The sequence below is a fragment of the Prionailurus viverrinus genome, chromosome C2 (genome assembly GCF_022837055.1).
Source record: "Prionailurus viverrinus isolate Anna chromosome C2, UM_Priviv_1.0, whole genome shotgun sequence".
NCBI classification, from domain to species: domain Eukaryota; kingdom Metazoa; phylum Chordata; class Mammalia; order Carnivora; family Felidae; genus Prionailurus; species Prionailurus viverrinus.
This window is the reverse complement of record NC_062569.1, coordinates 150561569-150581595: the sequence shown is the minus strand read 5'-3', so window position 1 is coordinate 150581595 and position 20027 is coordinate 150561569. Positions and strand designations below refer to the sequence as shown.

General features: G+C 44.8%; 1 protein-coding gene and 1 pseudogene across 1 annotated transcript; both read right to left on the bottom strand.

The window, feature by feature from the left end:
* Window positions 1–722: 722 nt before the first annotated feature.
* LOC125175546 (phosphoribosyl pyrophosphate synthase-associated protein 1-like) lies at window positions 723–1690 on the bottom strand (annotated as a pseudogene).
* Window positions 1691–5930: 4240 nt separating this feature from the next.
* LOC125175206 (carbonyl reductase [NADPH] 1-like) lies at window positions 5931–15486 on the bottom strand. Its single transcript, XM_047875566.1, has 3 exons — window positions 13380–15486; window positions 12717–12824; window positions 5931–6892 (listed from the first exon to the last, which is right to left on the bottom strand). The coding sequence occupies exons 1-3, from the start codon at window positions 13666–13668 to the stop codon at window positions 6411–6413; spliced, it is 879 nt and encodes a 292-aa protein (XP_047731522.1). The 5' UTR covers window positions 13669–15486; the 3' UTR covers window positions 5931–6410.
* Window positions 15487–20027: the final 4541 nt, after the last annotated feature.

Genomic DNA, 20027 nt, shown 5'->3' with positions numbered 1-20027 from the left:
CCTGGAACACCTTTTATTTTGTAGGCATTGTTTTCTGCACAGTCTGGACAGAAGTCAGTCACCATGAAGGCGGGAGAGTGGGCAGCTCTGCAGTGTAGTGAACAGACTAGGGAGACCACAGATTCTTTTCTTTTCCATTGAAGAGCAACACAGGTATTGAGAGAGAAAGGATGCTACTGTCTAATCGGACCTCCTTGCTAGGGGTCGTGTCACACATGCTTCGTTGTTCACTGGCTGTGGACATAGCAGCTTCTCACAGACTACTAGGGTTTTCCACAAAAGGTTCGTGTGAGGTTAACCGGGGAGAGGACAACTAGACTGGCAACAGTGCCAGGGCACTCAGCTTCCCTAATCAAGATCCACATCGACACACGCATGTCTCTGCGGTGGAAACGACTGCCAATTACGGAGTTAAGACCTTATCTGCCTTTTGCCCCTTTTCCATATTAATAAGATTTGGAGATTCTTTTCAGGAAAGTGTCTGTAACTTTTGTTTAAGGGACAGAATGACACTGGCAGACATTTCAGGCCATTTATCCATGAACTCTGTCTTCCCCTTGACCATCTTAATGCCTCCTACCTACCAAACCTGGCAAGAGAGACCATCTGATTCCAGGCTGTTTGTAGTCCTCCCCTGAAAGGAAACACTTTGTATGTAAGTTGATGGCACCGCTTTCCACACGTTTTCCTCGGGAGCTCCACAGTCCAGGCAACTGTGGCACCTAGTCTTCCGCAGTAATGTTTCGGGAAAAGGTAGGCCATGGACTCCCCATTGTGGATTCTCCGAATTGCTTCAGAAAGAATCAGACTGATATCCGCAGTCTCTATCTTGGGACACTGTGGCTTCTGCATGCCATGAGGGACAGTATTCGTCACCACCACCTCATCAATGGAGGACTCCTCACTCAGGCAGGGTCCTCTGCAGACAGGATGCCATCAGTGGCCATGACATAGATCTTGTAAACCCTCTCTCTTTCAGTGTCTCCGCAGAAGCAACACATCTTCCTGCATCATCCGTAATGTCATCCACCATGCAGTGTGCCCACCATCATCTCTGACTACAGTTATCGGCGGCTTGTCTTTGGCCATCATCAGCGGCAACTCCAGACCTGGGTGGACAGTAGCATTTTTGACTACTGGGGGAGAATGACGACCTTCATCCATGTCCTGCTCTGTACCCTGGGCTTCTGCGTGGATTACAGCTAACCCCAGATGGAGTCTCTCAGCATATGACTGGGCAGCATCAGGAGACTTTGCTACAATGACTGCATTCCTGTAATTCGGAATTTCTTCCTGATTATACTGCAACACAAAGGGTGAGGCTCTAAGGTTGTACATGGGAAAGCTGCAAACGCCTTGTATTTACTTTTGATGAAGATCTTTGGTGATCATGTGAGTTAAACCTGCTTTTGCCAGAGTGTTCACCAAGAATTTACACACAATGGAATGAACCCCTCTTCCTCACCTTGCTCTGCTTGCTGTAGGGGAAATAAGGGATGACTCTAGTAATGTTCCTGGCACGGGCTGTCTTCAGTGCCTAAGCCATGCTCAGTAACTCCATCACAGCTGTATTCACATCTCTGGTTCTTGTCTGTATAATGAAAATATCTTGGCCATGAATAGATTCTTTTATTTCAAGTCTTGCTTCTCCATTGGTCTCTTGATAGACCACAGATTTCCCCAGTTCAGCACCAAGATGCCCAAGGCCACCTAGGACTGGGGCAGAACTTACACTCACTGCGACCTAGCCTTGTAGCCACCTCAGAGCCAGTAGGACCTGTCTATGGAAATGAAGGACACGCATCTATTCCTGGAAGGGAAATTGTTTTGTTTTTTTTTTTGGGGGGGGGGGTGGAATTGATGCTACAGATACCCTCCCTGGGGTACAAAATGACAGCAGGGCAAGGATGTTCTTTAAAAGCTCCCAGCCAAGTTGTTGCAAAGGCCACAAAATTATCCAGCAAGATGATAACGGTTGTAATTTTTCTAAGTGATACATTACAAGTTGTTTCCCATCATCAAAAGTACAAGTGTTTGATCTGAACACGGCATGGTTGTGTCTGTAAACTTGAGTAATTCTTTTGGGTCCTAGTGTCTGTGTATGCAGTACTTGTTGGTAGACAGTGCCCTCTGGTGGTTTAGTGGCCAAACTACATGGCGTCTGGATCCATTTCTGTGACCATCATACAAGCTGGGGCTTAACAGAAAGGTATTTTCTCACAGTTCTGGAGAGCAGAAGTCCAATATCAAGGTGTTGACGGGGTCGTTCTCCCTCTTAAAACTCTAGCAAAGAATCCTTCCTTGCCTCTTCCAGCTTCAGGTGGTCACTGGCACTCCTTGGGATTCCTTGGTTTGTGGTTACATCATCCCAACCCCGGCCTTCTCTTCTGTGTCCTCCTCCTTTTTTATAAAGACACCAGTCATTGGACTTAGGGCCCTTCCTGATCTAGCATGATCTCCTCTTTTGTGTGTGTGTGTGTTTATTTAGTTTTGAGAGAGAGAGAGACAGACAGCGAGTGAGCAGTGGAGACATAATTGCTGAGTGTGTGTGTTCCTTGCCTTTGACTGAAGGCAAAGAACTTTCCGAACTCTTTGTTCTTCAAGAGCAATACTTTGGTACAACTGGTAATCCTAGGGAGAGCTGCCAGGAAGAAATGCCAGAGGTTTTTCCCTGGGGGATCTTTAAGGTAATCTGCCAAAACTTACGTTGAGTCACCAATGTGGCCAAACTGCTAAGTAAACAAGGAACATGGGGATCTTACTTTTCCGGGGCTACCATAACAAATGATTACAAACTGTACCCAGTTAAAACAACAGCGATCTAGTCTCTTGAAGCTCCAGAGGCCAGAGGTCTGAAATCAAGGTGCTTCCAGGACTGTGCACTCTCTGGTTTCTAGGGAAGACTCTTCCTTACCTCTTCCACCTTCTGGTGGCTAAAGGTGTTTCTTTGCTTATGGCTACATCAGTCCACTCACTGCTTCCATGTTCACAGGCCTCCTCTTCATCCTCAAAACTTCCTCACCTCTGTAAATAAGGGTACATGTGATGGCATCGAGGACCCTCCAAGATAATCCAGGATGGGTTCCACTGCTTGAAATCCCAACTTAATGCATTTGTGACAATATAGAGTAACATTTATTCTTTTGCCACATGTGTTAATCAGTCTAGAATCTCCAGAGCAAACTGAACTGATAGGGTGTGTGTGCATACACATGCTTAGAGGAAGAGAGGGAAAGAGTGAGCGAGAGTGATTTATTTTAAAGAATTGTAAGGAATGACTCACAATTATGGAGGCTGACGAGTCCAAAATCAGCAGGGAGGCCTGCAGGCTGGAGATTCAGGGAAGAGAGAATCAGGGAGATTCAGGCCAAAAAGCATCTGTAGAGTAACATCAGCAAGATGGCAGAGTAGGAAGTCCTATCCCTGGTTTACCCACAGAAACACCAAATTGATGGAGGTCCTGAATCTAGTTAATAAGTTGCAGTCTTCCAGAGGAGCACAAACCAGAGAGAAGCTATAGTGAATGGAGGAAATGGAAAAAGCAGTGTCCTCAGGAAATGTTGGTTTTAGATGGGGTTAGAGGGATTTGAGGCAGGAAGGGAGGGCATAGGTGCAGGTGGAGAGGCAGGAAAACAAATATGTGCTCTGGAGATCCTGGAATATTCTAGGCAGGTGATAGGTTTTAGGCCGGCCTTATGAATTGGAGGTAGTGAGGTTCCACTAACCTGACTAGATCACACAGAGAGAGGAGGGTTGGAAGACGATGCCCATGTTGTTGACCAGCACTTCCAGACCCCCACACTCCTTGAGTAGGAAGTCAAGCAGTGCATGGCTGCTCTGCAGGTCATGGATGTCAGGCAGGGGGAAGCATGGTTGGGAGCATCATGTTCCCCGAGACCTGCTGGCACAGAACACCCATGATGGTGAAGCCTAGTTGGGCCCAGTCACCAGCACCACATGGCTGTAGGTCTACTAGGCTGAGTGAGGCATTAGAGTGCAGAAAGCAGACATGGTAAGACACTTGGGGTGTGCTGTGGGCCCCGTGCACTGGCACAGGTGTATTCTGGTATCTGGGGATGTTACCCCTAGAGCTAGAGGCCCTGCCTCCATCACCCATCAAAGAAGGGGCCAAAGGTTCCAGATGGTTCCCTAATGATGCTATACCAGGTCTGTCTCTCCCAGGTCTGTATCTTAAACCCAACCAGAACTCTCCACTCTTAGGATCCTTCCTCTGAGCTCAGCAGTGGTTCAGGATGGACTGATGTGCTCCTCGGAAAGAAAATGGGTAGTCATAGGCTAATAGGAGCTAGAGATTCATGGTAGTAGAACTAAACATATTTTGGGAAAACCCCATCAGGAAGAAAGGAATATAGCCATTGTGTTGGGAATGTGTCCTTCTTCCTCTGTAGAATGGGAAAGTTTGCCTTCTTCTAAGATGCAGTGAAACTGGTTGTACAGGGAAGTGCTTCTGAGGACACAGATCCCCTGCTTTCTCAGTAGAAACTCAAGAGAGAGATACAGAGAATGAGGTCCTGTGCTGGGACTTGGGTGTGGGCAGGACTCCTCCCTCAATGTGATTCCCAGTGGGCCCCGAGTGGGAGGGAATGTTTGTGAAGCTCACTGTGGCTGAGGAATTGCTTGGGATGTCTGCTTTAATGGTTATAAAGTGCTTATATTTGGTGTAGACCAAGGTTTTAGTTAATAAGTGTTATATATAATTTGGTGTTATTTTTAAGGTATCAAGGAAAAGAGATCTCTGTGATACTGGGATACATTTCCAAACCAGCAGTTGACATGCTATTGTTTTGTCCTAGACATTGATGCTCCTCATGGGTCAGTTTAGAAAAGCCAGATAACAGAGAGAAAATTAATAGCCCCTTTGAAGGGAAAGACTTTTAGGTTGTTTAAAGTTTATTTATTCTGAAAGAGAGAAAAAGAGAAAGAGCAGGGGAGGGGGACAGAGAGAGAGAGAGAGAGAGAGAGAGAGAGAGAGAGAGAGAGAGATATCTGAAGTGGGCTCTGTGCTGATGGCAGAGTCCCATGTGGGGCTCGTGAACCTTGAGATAATGACCTGAGCCAAAGTTAGACGCTCAACTGACTGAGTCACTCAAGCGCCCCCGAAGGGAAAGACATAAAGTATGGACCCAACCCTTGCTTGCAGGGCCCATCAGTTCTCATTTCTGTCAGCCTGAAACCCCTGGTGAAGACTGAAAAATAATCATGAGGGGAGGAAGTCTGTACAACATGGATGCTTCTGTGAGGGGCGGGAGGTGATGGGCATTCACGGAGGCCCCCAGGAGCCAGGCTGGGTATGGGGCAGTAAGAAGCTCCCCTCTGGGCCCTGGATGTGTCAAGCCCCAGTCTGGGGATGCTTATAGGGGGCACTTTGCATCACCCTTGTTTTCAGCCTGTTCACCTGTATTAGTTCATTTACTCTTCATGGAAATCCTATGACTTCCCCAGAATTGTACACTTAGGAGACCGATGTACAGCAACATGCAGGATTTTGCTCAAGGTCACCCCATAAGGTGGCAGGGCCAGGACGTTTTTGTTTCCAGATGTTTGTCTTTAAAGCTTTGAAAGAGGTATGTGGAAAGACTGGGACGGTAGACACCCATGTATCAACCAAACCAGATTCATCTATGACGAGTATTTTACTATCCTCTATGTTCTCTAGAGATCTTTCTGGACCTTGTTAATGTTACAAACTTGGTGACTCGTTATCTGTACATGAATAGTGCATTTGCCTTGAGGAGATTTGATGGTAATTCATATTCATTGATACCAATCCATATTTCCTTTTCTCCCTTGTCTCAGGTTGTCTTATGGATGCATCGTAAGAGCCTACTTCCCTTTCACAACTTGAAATTGTTTTTCCCCAGTGAGTTTGATATTTAAAGAGACCACAGAATGTCTTTTTGTGGTGGGGTGCACATGTCATAGTAGAGGCTGATAAAGTATGCTAGCAAGGGAAGTCCATCCCCATTCATGGGTTTATATATCATCTTTGGTAACTTTAAAGCTACAACAGCAGATATGAGTACGCCCAACAGAAGCCATTGGCCTGCAAAGGCAAATACATTCACTCTGTGGCTCTTTCACTAATATTTATCAACTCCTGTGTTAAAATGTCCCTTCTCTTGACCTAACTTAGGTTCTGTTAGTGTTTTGGGCTGGTTGGCAAGCAATAAGCTGCACACATGGACATTTACTTATAACTCTTTATTCATCTATGATGTTCATTCACTATTGTCATTAAGTCCACTTTTCCTTCTCATATATCACAGAAGACTTCACAGAAATAGTAGCTAATTCAAGGTGAGTACTTGATACAAATAAAGGTTCTTTCTTTCTTTTCTTTGACAAGGACATTGCTGATAGTGTAATCTCATGGTCAAATCATGGAAGTATCATAATGGGACCCATGGAGGGAACTGAGAGGGGGGGGCCCATTGTTCAACTTTCTTCTCCATTACAAACTCCCCGTGAGGTCCCTTAGCATTCGAGGGCAAAAGGGCCAAGTAGACAGGAGTCTCTGCTCCTTCTTCCAGGCTTTTAATGGCTGTAGGTCCACCCATGTCTGTTCTCACCCACCCAGGGCAGCAGGCATTCAGGAGGATCCTGTCTCCCCTCCTCTGCTCACTCAGTTTCCTGGCATGGATTCTGGACAGAACCGTGACACCAATCTTTGACACTCCATATGTGAGTGCCCTCATATCAGGCCAGCCCTCCTTCCTGTGTACCCCACTCTTTGTGTCTTCCACAAACTTGTTCATGAGCCCCACCAGCTCCTCCTCTGTGATAGTCTCACTTCTGAACTTCTGCTGCATTCCTGGGTTGCAGTTCTTAAGAGCTACTAAGCTCATTATGCTAGACACATTGACCACTCTGCCTAAAAAAGAACACAAGTAGTTACATAGAATGGCATGCACAATAATGATGAATACCACAATCCCTTGGATTTGTCTATTTGGGAGACAATTACCAGTTTGCTGGGAGTGTGAATGTAGTCTTCCTATATAAGTGAAGGACACAATACAGTCTTGAACCTTGTAACACTCATAATGTCTCAGAGGATGTCAGAAAAATGATCTAATGGGGAGTGCAGTGCCTAGATGTCCCATAAGGAAAAGACAGCCCCTTATACAGGAACGTGCTCCAGAAAGTAAGTAGGTGCTCACTGCAATCATGAGTAGAGAGACACTTTTCTTCACAGGTCCCCTTTGGGACCATCTTAACATCTTATGGTCCCATGGCCAGTGCTCTATGAATGAGTGTGTATCAACCAACAAACAACTGATCAGTTTATTGATGACCTTTTGAAGGAGAGCACCTGCATAGGTTTTGTGGGCTGTCTTTCTGCTATAACCAGGTAAAAACAAATCTCCTCAGTGGGCTAAGGTGCATGCTATTTACTCTATGTTGGGATTTCATCAACTCAGGAGCAGTGAGAACACACCAGGCAATAAGGTCATGGAGAGGGGCAACGGAAGAGTCACGTGTTAAAGAGATGGTATAAAAAGAAATGCTACAACATGGATGAATCTTGATAACATTACCCAAAAGAAAGTGGCCAGTCACAAAAGACTATTCATTATATGATTCTCTATATATGGGATGTCCAGAAAAGTAAATGTTCAGGCAGAAAATAGATTGGAGGTTGCTTAGGGCAGTGGGAATGCAGGACCAGAGGGCTGATGCTAAGGGTCCAGGTTCTCTTTGGGGTGATGACAGTGTGCTAATCTTGAAGCGGTGATTGCTCCACACCTCTGTCCATTTACTAAACTCCACTGAATTGCATACCTGAAATGGGTGAAGTGTATGATGTGTGAATTTTATCTCAGTAAAGTGGTTAAAAGTGTTAATCACATAGTTCTCACTAATTCTTTTTCAAAAATATAGTTATTATTCATAAATGTGAACTTACATTGACATGTATAAATAGTTTACTATTTTTCCATCTACATGAGTATCTTTAGCCTAATAGAAAGATTATGAGAATTTACAAACAATAAGAGCTTCAATAAATTAGGAAACTATCCCTATTTTATGTAAATATCCGGGAAAGACAGTCATGGTCACTTAACTCTGAGCTCCATCCCACTAAGGAATGTCAGTGCCATACAAGTTCAGTGGGAGAGATAATGCATGACCCTGTGACTCTCATTGGTGGTGTTTACAGATAATTAAAATGATTTCTAGAAAGTACCTTATTAATGTAACAGTTTTCTAACATAAACACCTTTTAGAAAGGGGTCAGTTATTCCAGTCCTTCCTTTCATCTAAAACATGTTAAGTGTCACTTTAACGGAACTTATGTGTTAAATGGTTTAGTAAGCACCTCTCATGTTTGATTACTTAACTAATTAGATTTATTTTATTTTAAAAATATCTATCTGTCTCAAAATAAAAATAATACACATTAATGTTTCAAAATTGCAAAACACAGAAGTTTATGAAATAAGACAGAGGCAGAGGAACCCACCCTGGGTAACTGGTATACCAGAAAGACAGCAACATTTACTCATAGGGGCTTGGAGCCATTTTCTTATGTACCTTTACTATAGACACTAGATGGAGAAACTCTACAAACTTTCTGCAGGCTGTGTATAATGTATAATGAAGTGATGCCCTCTTGTCTATTCTGTATTGTCTATCTCAGGAAGTCTAGAATCACCTGTGAAAATGCTTACCTGTGTATTTCAGGGAGTCTGACAGGGAGTAAAAGGTTTTGTAGGTAAATTCCTTATAGTAGATGCTGCAACCATTCCCTCAACCCAGGCCTGTCCCCTGCACTGACCACATTTGCAAGTGGCAGGCTGGCTGTCAGCGGGCTTCACCTCAGAGCTGGGTGAGATGGTAGACCCTCTGGTGTGACAGCTCAGGACAGGAAACACAAGTGCAGGAATAGGAAGTACTTATGGAGTTTATACAGCCAAGTGTCTGATCCAAACATTATGTCTCCAGAGTAGACTCATGGCTTTCGTGTGTCATTTTGAGAACTCTGCGCTGGAATGCACACAGCCCATGCGCTACAAAGTTTAAGGGTGGGGCGCCTGGATGGCTTAGTCAGTTAAGCAACTGATTCTTGATTTCAACTCAGGTCATGATCTCACAGTTCATGGGTTGGAGCCCCACGTTGGGCTCTGTGCTGACAGTTTGGAGCCTGCTTGGGATGCTCATTCTCGCTCTCTGCCTCCCCTCACTCGTGCCCTCTCTGTCAAATATAAGTAAGTAAACTTAAAAGAAAAGAAGTTTATGGACCATCCATAAGACCTTGTGATAAGGGTGTGTGAGTGCATTTGAGTGTGTCGTATGTCTGCATGTGAGTGTGTGCGAAAGAGACTGGATGTGTGACTGTAAGTGTGTGACCTGTATGAGGTAGCGTGTAAAGGAATTGCCCCGTCACAATCAGTGTGAAAGCATGTCACCCAGTTATGAAAGGACTCTTGTTCTGGTGGGGCTGGCGTGTGTCTCAGGCTTATAGTCTATCCAGGCCATTACTCTGTATGTGGCCAGGGATCTATTTAGGAACATCTCTCCCTCTCCAAACTTCAGTGTCCTAAAGCACAGCCACAGTGATCTCCACACCACAAGGTATTTTAGACATCATCTCATCTGGGGTCACAAACTTCAAGGGCAGCATTTGACTCTCAAGGCTATTCAGAATCTGTGAGCCCAAGCTGGTTCTCATGACCTTTGATGATTTAACATTTGTCACATTCCCTGGAAGATCCATGTTTTCTAATATCAAGAGGACCAGTTCTTTAGTGTCTTGACTGATAAGGGTTTTTCAGAAAACACTTCAAGTTTTGAAATGTGCCTCCTGTGGTTTTCCATGAGGTACCCGGGAGTCTTGCCATAAGGAAGACATTGGCCTAATAGAGCAGAGTCCTTTTATTTTCTGTTTCTCTTGCCTTACTGGGTAAGGCTTCATTTGAAGAAGGGATATGTAGGGAAAATGATTTGAGGACCTTGAGTAGTGGGAAGAACCACTAGTTTGGATGTCACATGACCTCGGTCTTCAGCCAGCTGTGCTTGTGACCTTGAAATCCATTATTCCTCCAGATTCTTAATGGGGACCATATATAAAATGCCTAGCACATCACATCTAGAAATGTCCAGCCACCTATCCTTTATAGAACCAATATGTCAGAGTGTGTGTGTGACTGAGATATGTTTACTATTATAATTTTCCCACCAAATTCCTCTAGTGGTTTTTCAGACTACGGGATATTGCAAAGCAGTACTTTCTCAAAGGAAGGTTGAGAACAACTTCTGTAAGGTTTCCTTGGTTACAGTAGCCTTAATAAGATCATATTTCTACCTACTATTTTAAGTTTATGTCTGATGCAAAGAGTGCTCATATTTTCAATGTTTGTTCAATTCCTTAGAGTGCTTTCTATCTTAATAGATTTTTGAAATAAGTGTAATTTATGACAAAAAGAATAACAACAGCTTATACTTTTAAAGAGAATATCTTTCAAATTCAGGAATAGGAATGAGAATGAAAAGATATGGAATGTGGGAAGGGATTTATATGACTTTGATACTAATTACATGCTTTAGACTGATTGGTGTTGGGCACCTGGTTGTTGTAAATTCTTATCTTCGTTTTCTGCCTAAAATATTAACTACAGCTGTTATTGAAGAAAGAATTAATATCGAAGAAATGCAGTGCCTGAGTGGCTCAGTTGGGTAAGCGTCTAACTCTTGATTTTGCTCAGGTCATGATCTCATGGTTCATGAGTTCAAGGCCTCTTTGGGCTCTGCAGTGAAAGCATGGGGCTTGCTTGGATTCTCTCTTCTACTCTCTTTGCCCCTCCCCACTGGCACTCTTGCTCTCAAAATAAATAAATACACTTAAAAAAACATAAGGAGAGGGGTGCATGGGTGGTTCAATTTGTTGAGTATTGGTATAGTTGATTAAAAAAAATAAGAAGAATCAGTAGGTACTATCTCTCAACATCCCTAAAGTCACAATTCTGTCTTTTGGTTTGTCCTTACATACCTAAAAACAGAGCACACGTTGGCCTTTTGCATGTGTTCTGACCCGCAGAGAACTGGTGGGTGTCATTGGAGATTGTTCTTTGTATCCTGGTTTTTGAAGTATGGGGGAGGAGGGACAGCATTTCCTTTGGCTGCCCTAGCTAGGACTTCTCCCAGATAGTCTCCCCAAAGAGGATAATGTCCTGATAACATGAACCACTGTGGCTGCCATCCCCTCAAATAATGGAAGAACTCTCTTATTTCCAAAGGCAAGGGAACCCTGGTCTTACACTGAGAACAGAGCTTGCATTTTCATGGCCATGAGTCTAGTTTTCCTGAGGCAAGATCAATATTTGATTAGAGCCTGCCTTAGCAAATGCAGAAGAGCACTCATTCCTCATTCAGGCCTGAGGCCAATACACAGCAGGCAGTGACACTCTGTAGTCAGTGAGAAAACAGTCAGCCACAAGGGTGATTTTTGCCTTAAGGTGGTGGATGTGATGCTGGCACACAGAACTCATCCCACATCCACGTTGTGGTGAGTAAAGGAGTCGGGGGACATTTGAGAGCTGCCCTTTGGGTGCCAATGAAGCCAGTGCTAGAAGTGATGGAAGTTTCCAGGAATGAAGAGGGAATGGGGACAGAACTGAGGGTAAACTGTACATGCACGTACTCATTCAAGCCAGAAACCCTAATCTTTCTAAAAGTGTCGGCTTATTTAGTCAGTGTACTGAATGGGTGGTGGTTCCCCCATCACATTAATGTGGGGGTAAATATTGCAGTAGTTAACAACCAAGGAATTGTGGCAGTTTGTTTTGTGCAAACAATGATCAAGGTGAAGGGAGGTTGATGGGCCTGGACTTTGGCAGGTCTGACAAGACGGATCCCTACAAGTTGTGCTCAGGCTGCCTTTGATCGTGAAGGACTTTTGGGAGTAAGTGAGCACTCGGGGAGTAGAGAGAATAACCATAAAGGAAAAGAGAAAAAACAGTGTCTCTAGGAAGGTTTCAATTGTCCAGAAACGACAGCTGAGTCTCTGTTGGAGGAGAGTTGGGATGATGATAGCTTGGGGGACAAAATCTATAGGACAACTCTAGGACCTGGTCAGTGACAATCAGGAGGTGGGCATGGTGACCTCATTTTTCATGGGGGGTGGATGGAATGTTCCGTGACCAGGATGATATTGGGAAAGCACAAGTGTTATCTGGACATGTTTTAGATATTTAGATGGGGGTGAGGGTGAGGGGCAGGAAGGGTCAGATTTGAGGAGGGAAGGGAGGGCATCCTGAGGAGTAGGAGAGACAGGAAGAGAATGTTCTAGGGAATGTCCTAGGCAGGTGATAGATTTTAGGGGAGCCTGACATGTTTGGATAGTGAAAATTCCACTAGCCTGCATTAAATCCTCAGAGGGAGGGAAAGGGAGAAGAAAGGGTCCAGGAAGGAATCCCCAGGGAAGTGCACCTGTGAGGGGCACACAGTGCAGAAAAGGCCTCTGTGAGGAGAGTTTGAAATGAAGATGTGAAGGAGAAGAAAGAGCCAGTTGTGAAAGGCCAGCAGGACAGAAGGCACTGCTCGCTGCTGGACACACGTGTACAGAGTCCTGAGGAGAAGGGCACCTGTGCAGGTGGGGACACAGCAGGGAGAGGGAGCAGGGCCTGTAGATGAGGTCAGAGAGTTGGGGGCTAGATCATTCCAGAAACAGTACCGCTGTAAGTTGTCACACCTACCTTGTGGTTTCATTAGAGGCAGCAGTTCTGTGCACACGTCTCGAGTACCAAAGAAGTTTGTTTTCAATGTCAGTTGCGCTTGAATATGTAAGGGGGTGGGGTCACCACCTTGTAGGGGAGAAGGAGAATAGGTTAGTAAGTAGTAGCCTTGTGAAAATATTCCATGAAGTGACAATAACTTTTTTTTATGTGCAAACTGGTGAATTTTCAGCAATTTCTGTGTTAGGTAACACCACTGTCTGGGTGTGAATTATTTGGCTGGTTGATGCTGTGCAGCTTTGTAAGTGGGCACTATGTGGGGAGGCTAAAGGAAGGATGCACAATGGTATTTCTGTGTATCCTTGTTTAAATTTGTTGTTGTTTATTGCAAAATAGGTTAAATCTTTACCAAATGACTCAGATCCAGTCAGAGAGACACTTGCAAAAACCTGGGTGACATCCCTGAGAGACTAATCTTTGACAATGCCAAGGTCCTCTGGCTGGAAATGCTTGCAACTGCTGGAAGGTCCTGCTCTCCCTGTGTCTCCAGTCCATCTTCTTCCCTAGGGAGGCCCTCAGAGGTCTGGACCCCAGAGCAGCGGTTTAGACACCAGCCCCAAACCCACCCTGGCTGGTCCCCTAAGAGAGGTCTCCTGGCCTAAGAGTTAGTTCCCACGTTCTTACTATCAAAGGCAATGCCCGCGTTGTTGACCAGCACGTCCAGGCCCCCGTACTCCTTGCGCAGGAAATCACGCAGGGCGCGGATGCTCTGCAGGTCATCGATGTCCAGCAGGTGGAAGCGCGGACTCAGGCCCTCCCCCTGGAGCTGCTGCACGGCCGCCCGTCCCCGCGCCTCGTCCCGTGCCGTGAGCACCACGTCCCCGAAGAACTGCCGGCACAGGTTGCGCACGGTGGCGAAGCCAACGCCCTTGTTGGCCCCGGTCACAAGCGCTACGCGGATGTGTGACGACATGACTGTGTGGATTGCTAGGGAGGCCCGTGTGTGGAGCCGATGGTGCTGTGGGCCACACCGAGGGCTAGTGGTGCGGAGGCCTGGCCACAGTCAGTGATGCCAGTGAACTGTGTTCTTGGATCCAGCGCTGTGGCTCCTAGAGCTGAGGTCCCACCCCCAACCCTCCATGAAAGGAGGGGCCAGAGTTCCAGTAGTTTAATGAAGCTGTATCAAATCCATACCTACTGGGGCTGTACCCTGAGCCCAACCAGGACTGTGTCCTCTTAGGATGCTACCTCTGAGCCAAGCAATGGTTTGAGGTCAACTGATGTGCTCCCCAAACTAAGGTGGTTGGCCCTGGGGTTAATAGGGGGCTAGTGATTCATGGTAGGCGAGTTAAAATTATTTTTGGAAACCCTCAAAAGTAAAAAAGGAGTACAGATATTGTCTTGGGAATGTGTCCTTCTTCCTCTGCAGAATGGGAAAGGTTGCTTTCTTCCAAGATGCAATGAAGTTGCTTGCACAGGGGAACTGCCTCTGAGGACACAGTCCCTTTACTTTTTTCGGAGAATCTCAATAGTGAGGAACAGAGAATTAGGTCCTGTGCTGTGATGGGGGTGTGGACAGGGCTCCTCCCTCTGTGTGATTTTCAGTGGGTCCTGGGTGGGAGGGAATGTTTATGAAGCTCACTGTGGCCAACAAATTGTTTGGAATGTTTGATTTAATGGTTACATTAGCCCCTTTTTCCTGAAATCCCTACTTTTTGGTTCTGTTTAAGGTTACAGTTAATGTGTTATATATAAATAGGTGTTATTTTCAAAGTATCAAGGGGCTCTGTGGTGGGAAGCCATTGGCCCCAGTCAAGGTGAGTTTCTTTATCGGCTGTCCCTCTAGCCTTACTGGGCAAGAAATCACTTGAGGAACAGGATCCTCAGCATAAAATATTTGAGGACCCTGAGTAGTGAGAAGAACCATTAGGCTGGAAGCTACATGAACTTGGTCTACATCAGGCTGTGCATGGGACCTTGAGATCTGTTTTTCCTTCATGTTCTTGATGGGGACAATATACAAAATGCCTAGCACATCAAATGTAGTAATGTCCATACACCCCACCTTTCTAGAACTATAATATGTCAGAGTGTGGGTGTGTGAGGGAGGTGCCTTTACTGTGGTAATTCCCCCCTGCCAGCTGATTCCTCTAGTGATTTTCCAGACTATTGGACATTGAAAAGCAGTACCTCAAATCAAGGTTGATAACACCTTCTTTAAGGTTTACATAGTGTGTGTGCCTTAACAAGACTGTTTTGCTCCTAGAACTTTTACAGCTACTGTATGATGAACAAGAGTGTTCAGATTTCACAGGTGTGCTTGATTCCTCAGAATGGTCATTCCATAATATATTTTGGAAATAAATGCATATTATAATTTAATGAGAAAAAAGAAGAATAACAGCTAATGAGCATTAAAGAGAATATTCTCCAAAATCAGGAAGAGGAATTCTGGGGGAATGAGAGGGAAAAGACATGGAATGTGGGAAGGGGTTTCCATGGCCCTGACATTGATTGATGGGTTAAGATAGAGGGTGGGCTACTGGTCGCTGTAGATTCTTATATCTTCTGTGGCTAGATTATTTCAGAAACACTGTTTTTACAGAAAGAATTAAAAAGTAAGGAGAAGTTGGGCTCCTGGGTGGCTCAGTCGGTTAAGCGTCCAAATCTTGATTTCGGTTCAGGTCATGATCTCATGATTCATCAGTTTCAGCTCCACATTAGATCTGGGCTGACATTGCAAAACTTGCTTGGGATTCTATCTCCCTCTCTCTGCCCTTCCCTTGCTCTCTCTCTCTCTCTCTCTCTCTCTCTCAAAATAAATAAAAAAGTAAGAAGAAATTTCTTTTAAAAAGAAAGAAATTTACATTTTTTTACATTTTTTTAAAAAAAGTTTTTTTTTTTACATTTTTTACATTTTTTTTTAAAAAAGTAAGAAGAAGAAATCCACATCTATTATCCTTTGGTATCCTATCCATAAGGTCATCCTACTCTGATATTCTCCTTCCAAGGTAAACAACAAGGTAAACATTGACTTTTTGGATGTGTTCTGCCCCCACAGAGATCTGGTGCAAAACATTCAAGACTGTTTTTTGTATCTAAGGTTCTGAAGTATGGGGGAGGAGGGACAGCATTTCCTTTGGCTGCCCTAGCTAGGACTTCTCCCAGATAGTCTCCCCAAAGAGGATAATGTCCTGATAACATGAACCACTGTGGCTGCCATCCCCTCAAATAATGGAAGAACTCTCTTATTTCCAAAGGCAAGGGAACCCTGGTCTTACACTGAGAACAGAGCTTGCATTTTCATGGCCATGAGTCTAGTTTTCCTGAGGCAAGATCAATATTTGATTAGAGCCTGCCTTAGCAAATGCAGAAGAACACTCATTCCTCATTCTGGTCCACGACCAAATACACAGCAGGCGATGACACTATTGAGTAAGTGAGAAAACAATCAGCCAGAAGTGATTTTTGCCTTCTAAGGGGGATATGTGTAGGATGTGTGGTGATGGCACAAAGAACTTGTCCCTCATCAATGTTGTGGTGAGTAAAGGAGTCAGGGGAGATTTGAGAGCTGCCCTTTGTTTGAGGTGAACTCAGTGAACTCAGTACTGGTACAAATAGTAGAACTTTTTCAGACAGGACAGAAAAAGGGGGCAGAACTGAGAGTAAGATGTACCTGCATGTGCTCAATTCCAATCCACCCATCTTTATCTTTTGTGGAAAATCGGTAATGGGAAACCTCACTAAATGCAGTCAGGAAGCCAGCAGTGGGAGCAACTCATGCCCTACCACTCCCAGTCAACTGCAGTCCCAACAAGAAGAGAGAGAGACTTGATCAAGGGAGCTGCCCTTGCACATGAACACAACTGTACTACTCCAGACAGAGTAAAATATGCTTGTTTTAAATCCCTGGAGCAACAGCCCAGCCAATGAAAAGCACTACGCTTCTAAGTCCCAGTTTACTCCATTGGACTTTTAGTTTAAAACAGCCCTCCCTACTTACCCCTTTTCTCCTTAAAAATGTACCTGTCCTTTGTTCCCTGGACTTGCCTATAGTTTTGCCACAGCTTGGTTTTCCCAGATTGCAATTCTCTTTATTCCCGAAGAAGCCCAACTTTGCTGGTGAAATAACTGGCAGGTTACATTTTTACAACTAACATTCCTTGGTGACACATGTGGGGATCCAGGGAAGATCCCCAAGGCCTCTTACTCTGGTGGGCAAGCAGGTGTGGTATCCATGGAGGTGTTTGGGCTCACTGCTTTCTCACCAACCATAGGGTTTGAGGGTAAGCTTTTCTCCTGGACTTCCAGCTCCATGCTTTTTGTCTGTGATTTCTTTCTTTCTTTTTTTAGATCTCTGAGAGTATTCATTTGGCCTTTGATTCCTTCTCAGAATCAAACTGTTCCTAACGGAACTCCTTTCTCGTTTGGTCTAATTCCTTTTGGGATTGGACTGCTCCTGTTGGAAAAGTACCAGTTTGAACTGCATTGGTCTTCGGTCCTATTCTGCTTTGGGATTGAACTGTTCCTGTTGGAATGGTACCATTTGGAGCTGCATAGGCCTTCTGTCTAAATTCTTTTCGGGATTGGACTGTTGCAGTTAGAACTGTGCCAGTTGGAAGTGCACTAGCCTTGGGTCCGAGTTCTGTTTGGTACTGGACTATTCCTCTTGGAACCTGCTGGCCTCTGGTCTGAGTCATTCTGGAACTCGGTTGTTCCCGGAAAACTGCTAAAGAAAATGGGATCCCCTGCAAGAAAATGCTTCGTGACACCCCTCCCCTTTGGGACTATGGCTCATTTTATGTTTAAAATCTATGGTTGTTCTGTAGGCACATTCCTAACTAAATGGACCGCCTTAAACAAAAGCATTTCAGGACTTGTTAACCTTAAAAGTAAAACTGCCAGTTAATTTACCAGTAACAGATGCATACATTCAAGAGTGAAGAGGGGCGCCTGGGTGGCGCAGTCGGTTAAGCGTCCGACTTCAGCCAGGTCACGATCTCGCGGTCCGGGAGTTCGAGCCCTGCATCAGGCTCTGGGCTGATGGCTCGGAGCCTGGAGCCAGTTTCCGATTCTGTGTCTCCCTCTCTCTCTGCCCCTCCCCCGTTCATGCTCTGTCTCTCTCTGTCCCCAAAATAAATAAACGTTGAAAAAAAAACAATTAAAAAAAAAAAAAAGAGTGAAGAGAACTGCAAGTCAGGGAAATCAAGCTGCAGCAAAACCTGGAGACAAGTCCAGGGAACAAAGGACAGGTATGCTTTTTTAAGAAGAAAAGGGGCAGTTGGGAAGGCTTTTATAAATTAAAAGTCCCTTGGCATAAACTGGGTGTCTGAAGTGCAGTGGCTTTTCAGTGGCTGAGTGTTGCCTGGGGGGAAAAGGAAAGTGTCTCTATTTCTGGCTGGTATAGTAGAGTAGTAGCCATGGGCAAGGTCAAATCCTTCTAAGGTCAAGTTCGTCTCTTCTTGTTGAGTCTGCAGTTGAGCCTGCAATTGAGTAGGAGTGGTAGGGCATGAGAACTTTCCCTGCAGACACCTCCTGATTCCATTTTTAGTGAGGTTTTTTGTTACAAACTTTCAGAAACTTCAGTGGCCATAATGGAGGACTTTCAATATCTCCAAACTTGGTTTACTCAAAATTAAGTTAAAAAACTGTTTCTTCTTGAAAGAAGATAAAATCAAAACAAAAAAAGAATGAGATGTCTATTTTAAATGGTACCTTGGGGCACCTGGGTGGCTCAGTCGGTTAAGCGTCCAGCTTCGGCTCAGGTCATGATCTTGCGGTTCGTGAGTTCGAGCCCCGCATTGGGCTCTGTGCAGACAGCTCGGAGCCTGGAGTCTGCTTCGGATTCTGTGTCTCCTCCTCTCTCTCTGCCCCTCCCCTGCACATGCTCTGTCTCTCTCTGTCTCTCAAGAATAAATAATCTTAAAAAAAAAATTTAAAGGATAACTTGACTCTTGCAGATGTGTTTGGATTCTGTTTGCCTCTTTGGAAAGTACTGTTTCTAAATTCATTGAGGCACACAATTGAAAGAGGCAAAATGATGGGGCACCTGGGTGGCTCAATCGGTTAAGCATCTGACTCTTGGTTTTGGCTCAGGTCACGATCTCACCGTTGGGAGGTCAAGCCCAGAGTCAGGCTCTGTGCTGACAGTGTGGAGCCAGCTTGGGATTCTCTCTCTGACCGCCCCCCCCCCCCAATATATAAATAAACTTAAAACATTTTTTTAAACAAAATGGCTTCTGAGGCCTCTTTCCCTCATCTCTACCTTCTTCGTTTACAGACAGGAGGCAACCATCTTCCTCTGTCTCTGCACCTTCCTCTTTCTCTGGGCCCTCTCATTCTGATCCTTTTGCTGAACTTTCCTTTTCATTTGAAGCTCCTTCTGCTTCCTCCTCTCCTGAACCTACTCAAACCTGCCCCTTTCAAGTTAAGTCTTCTAAAGATCTAAATAGACCCCACATTTCTTATATTCCCTGGACTAAGGCTGAATTCAGAGTCAAAGAGTTTCCTAAAGTCACTGAGAACACCCATACGTTTGCTGAAGAATTTAACGTAATTAGCCAAACGTTACCAACAGGTTTCTCAATTGGTCACATGCTTGTTGGTGAGGGCCAGGCAAAACATTGGATGAAACTAGCTCAGCAGGAACATCTTGAACAGGATATAAAGAACAGACCCTGAACTTCTGCTACGATACTCGCTGGAAATGTCCACTGAGCAAGGACAGTGGCTTTTCCTAAGCCCGTTGATTGGAACAAAATTCAGGGTTGTATACAAAGGCCTGATGAATCTGTTCATAATAATTGCAGTCAACTCAAAAATGTCTTTAAAGAAAACTTCTGGTCTTCCTTTAGATGTGAGTCCACCTGGGTAGCATTTCAGTCTATGTTTCTTACTGGGCTGATTTGGGATCTTTCCCTTTTAGTCAAAAGGACCAGGATAGCATGGGAAACTATGGCCACTCCAGATTTAACAGACCTGGAAAACCAGCTTGGGGTCACCCTAGATGAATCACCTATAGGAAGGACCTACTGAAATTTTTAATGTGCAGCCAATGAAGGCCCCAAAACAGAACCGGAAGTGTAATTTCTGCTACTGTTGTAAGGTATCAGGACTTTGGGAAAGAGACTGTAACACATGGAAGCACTTCATGCACCTTAGCCCACTAGCCAACTTTTCCCATGTCCTCCTGATTCCCAGTGGTGGGGCTCTGAGGAACTATAAGGGCTCTTCCCAATCTTCCCTCTTCATCAGCTTGGGCAAAGCATCTCCAGATTGGGAATGAATCTCTCTATATCCTTATTGGCACAGGATCTACACTCTCATTGCTTA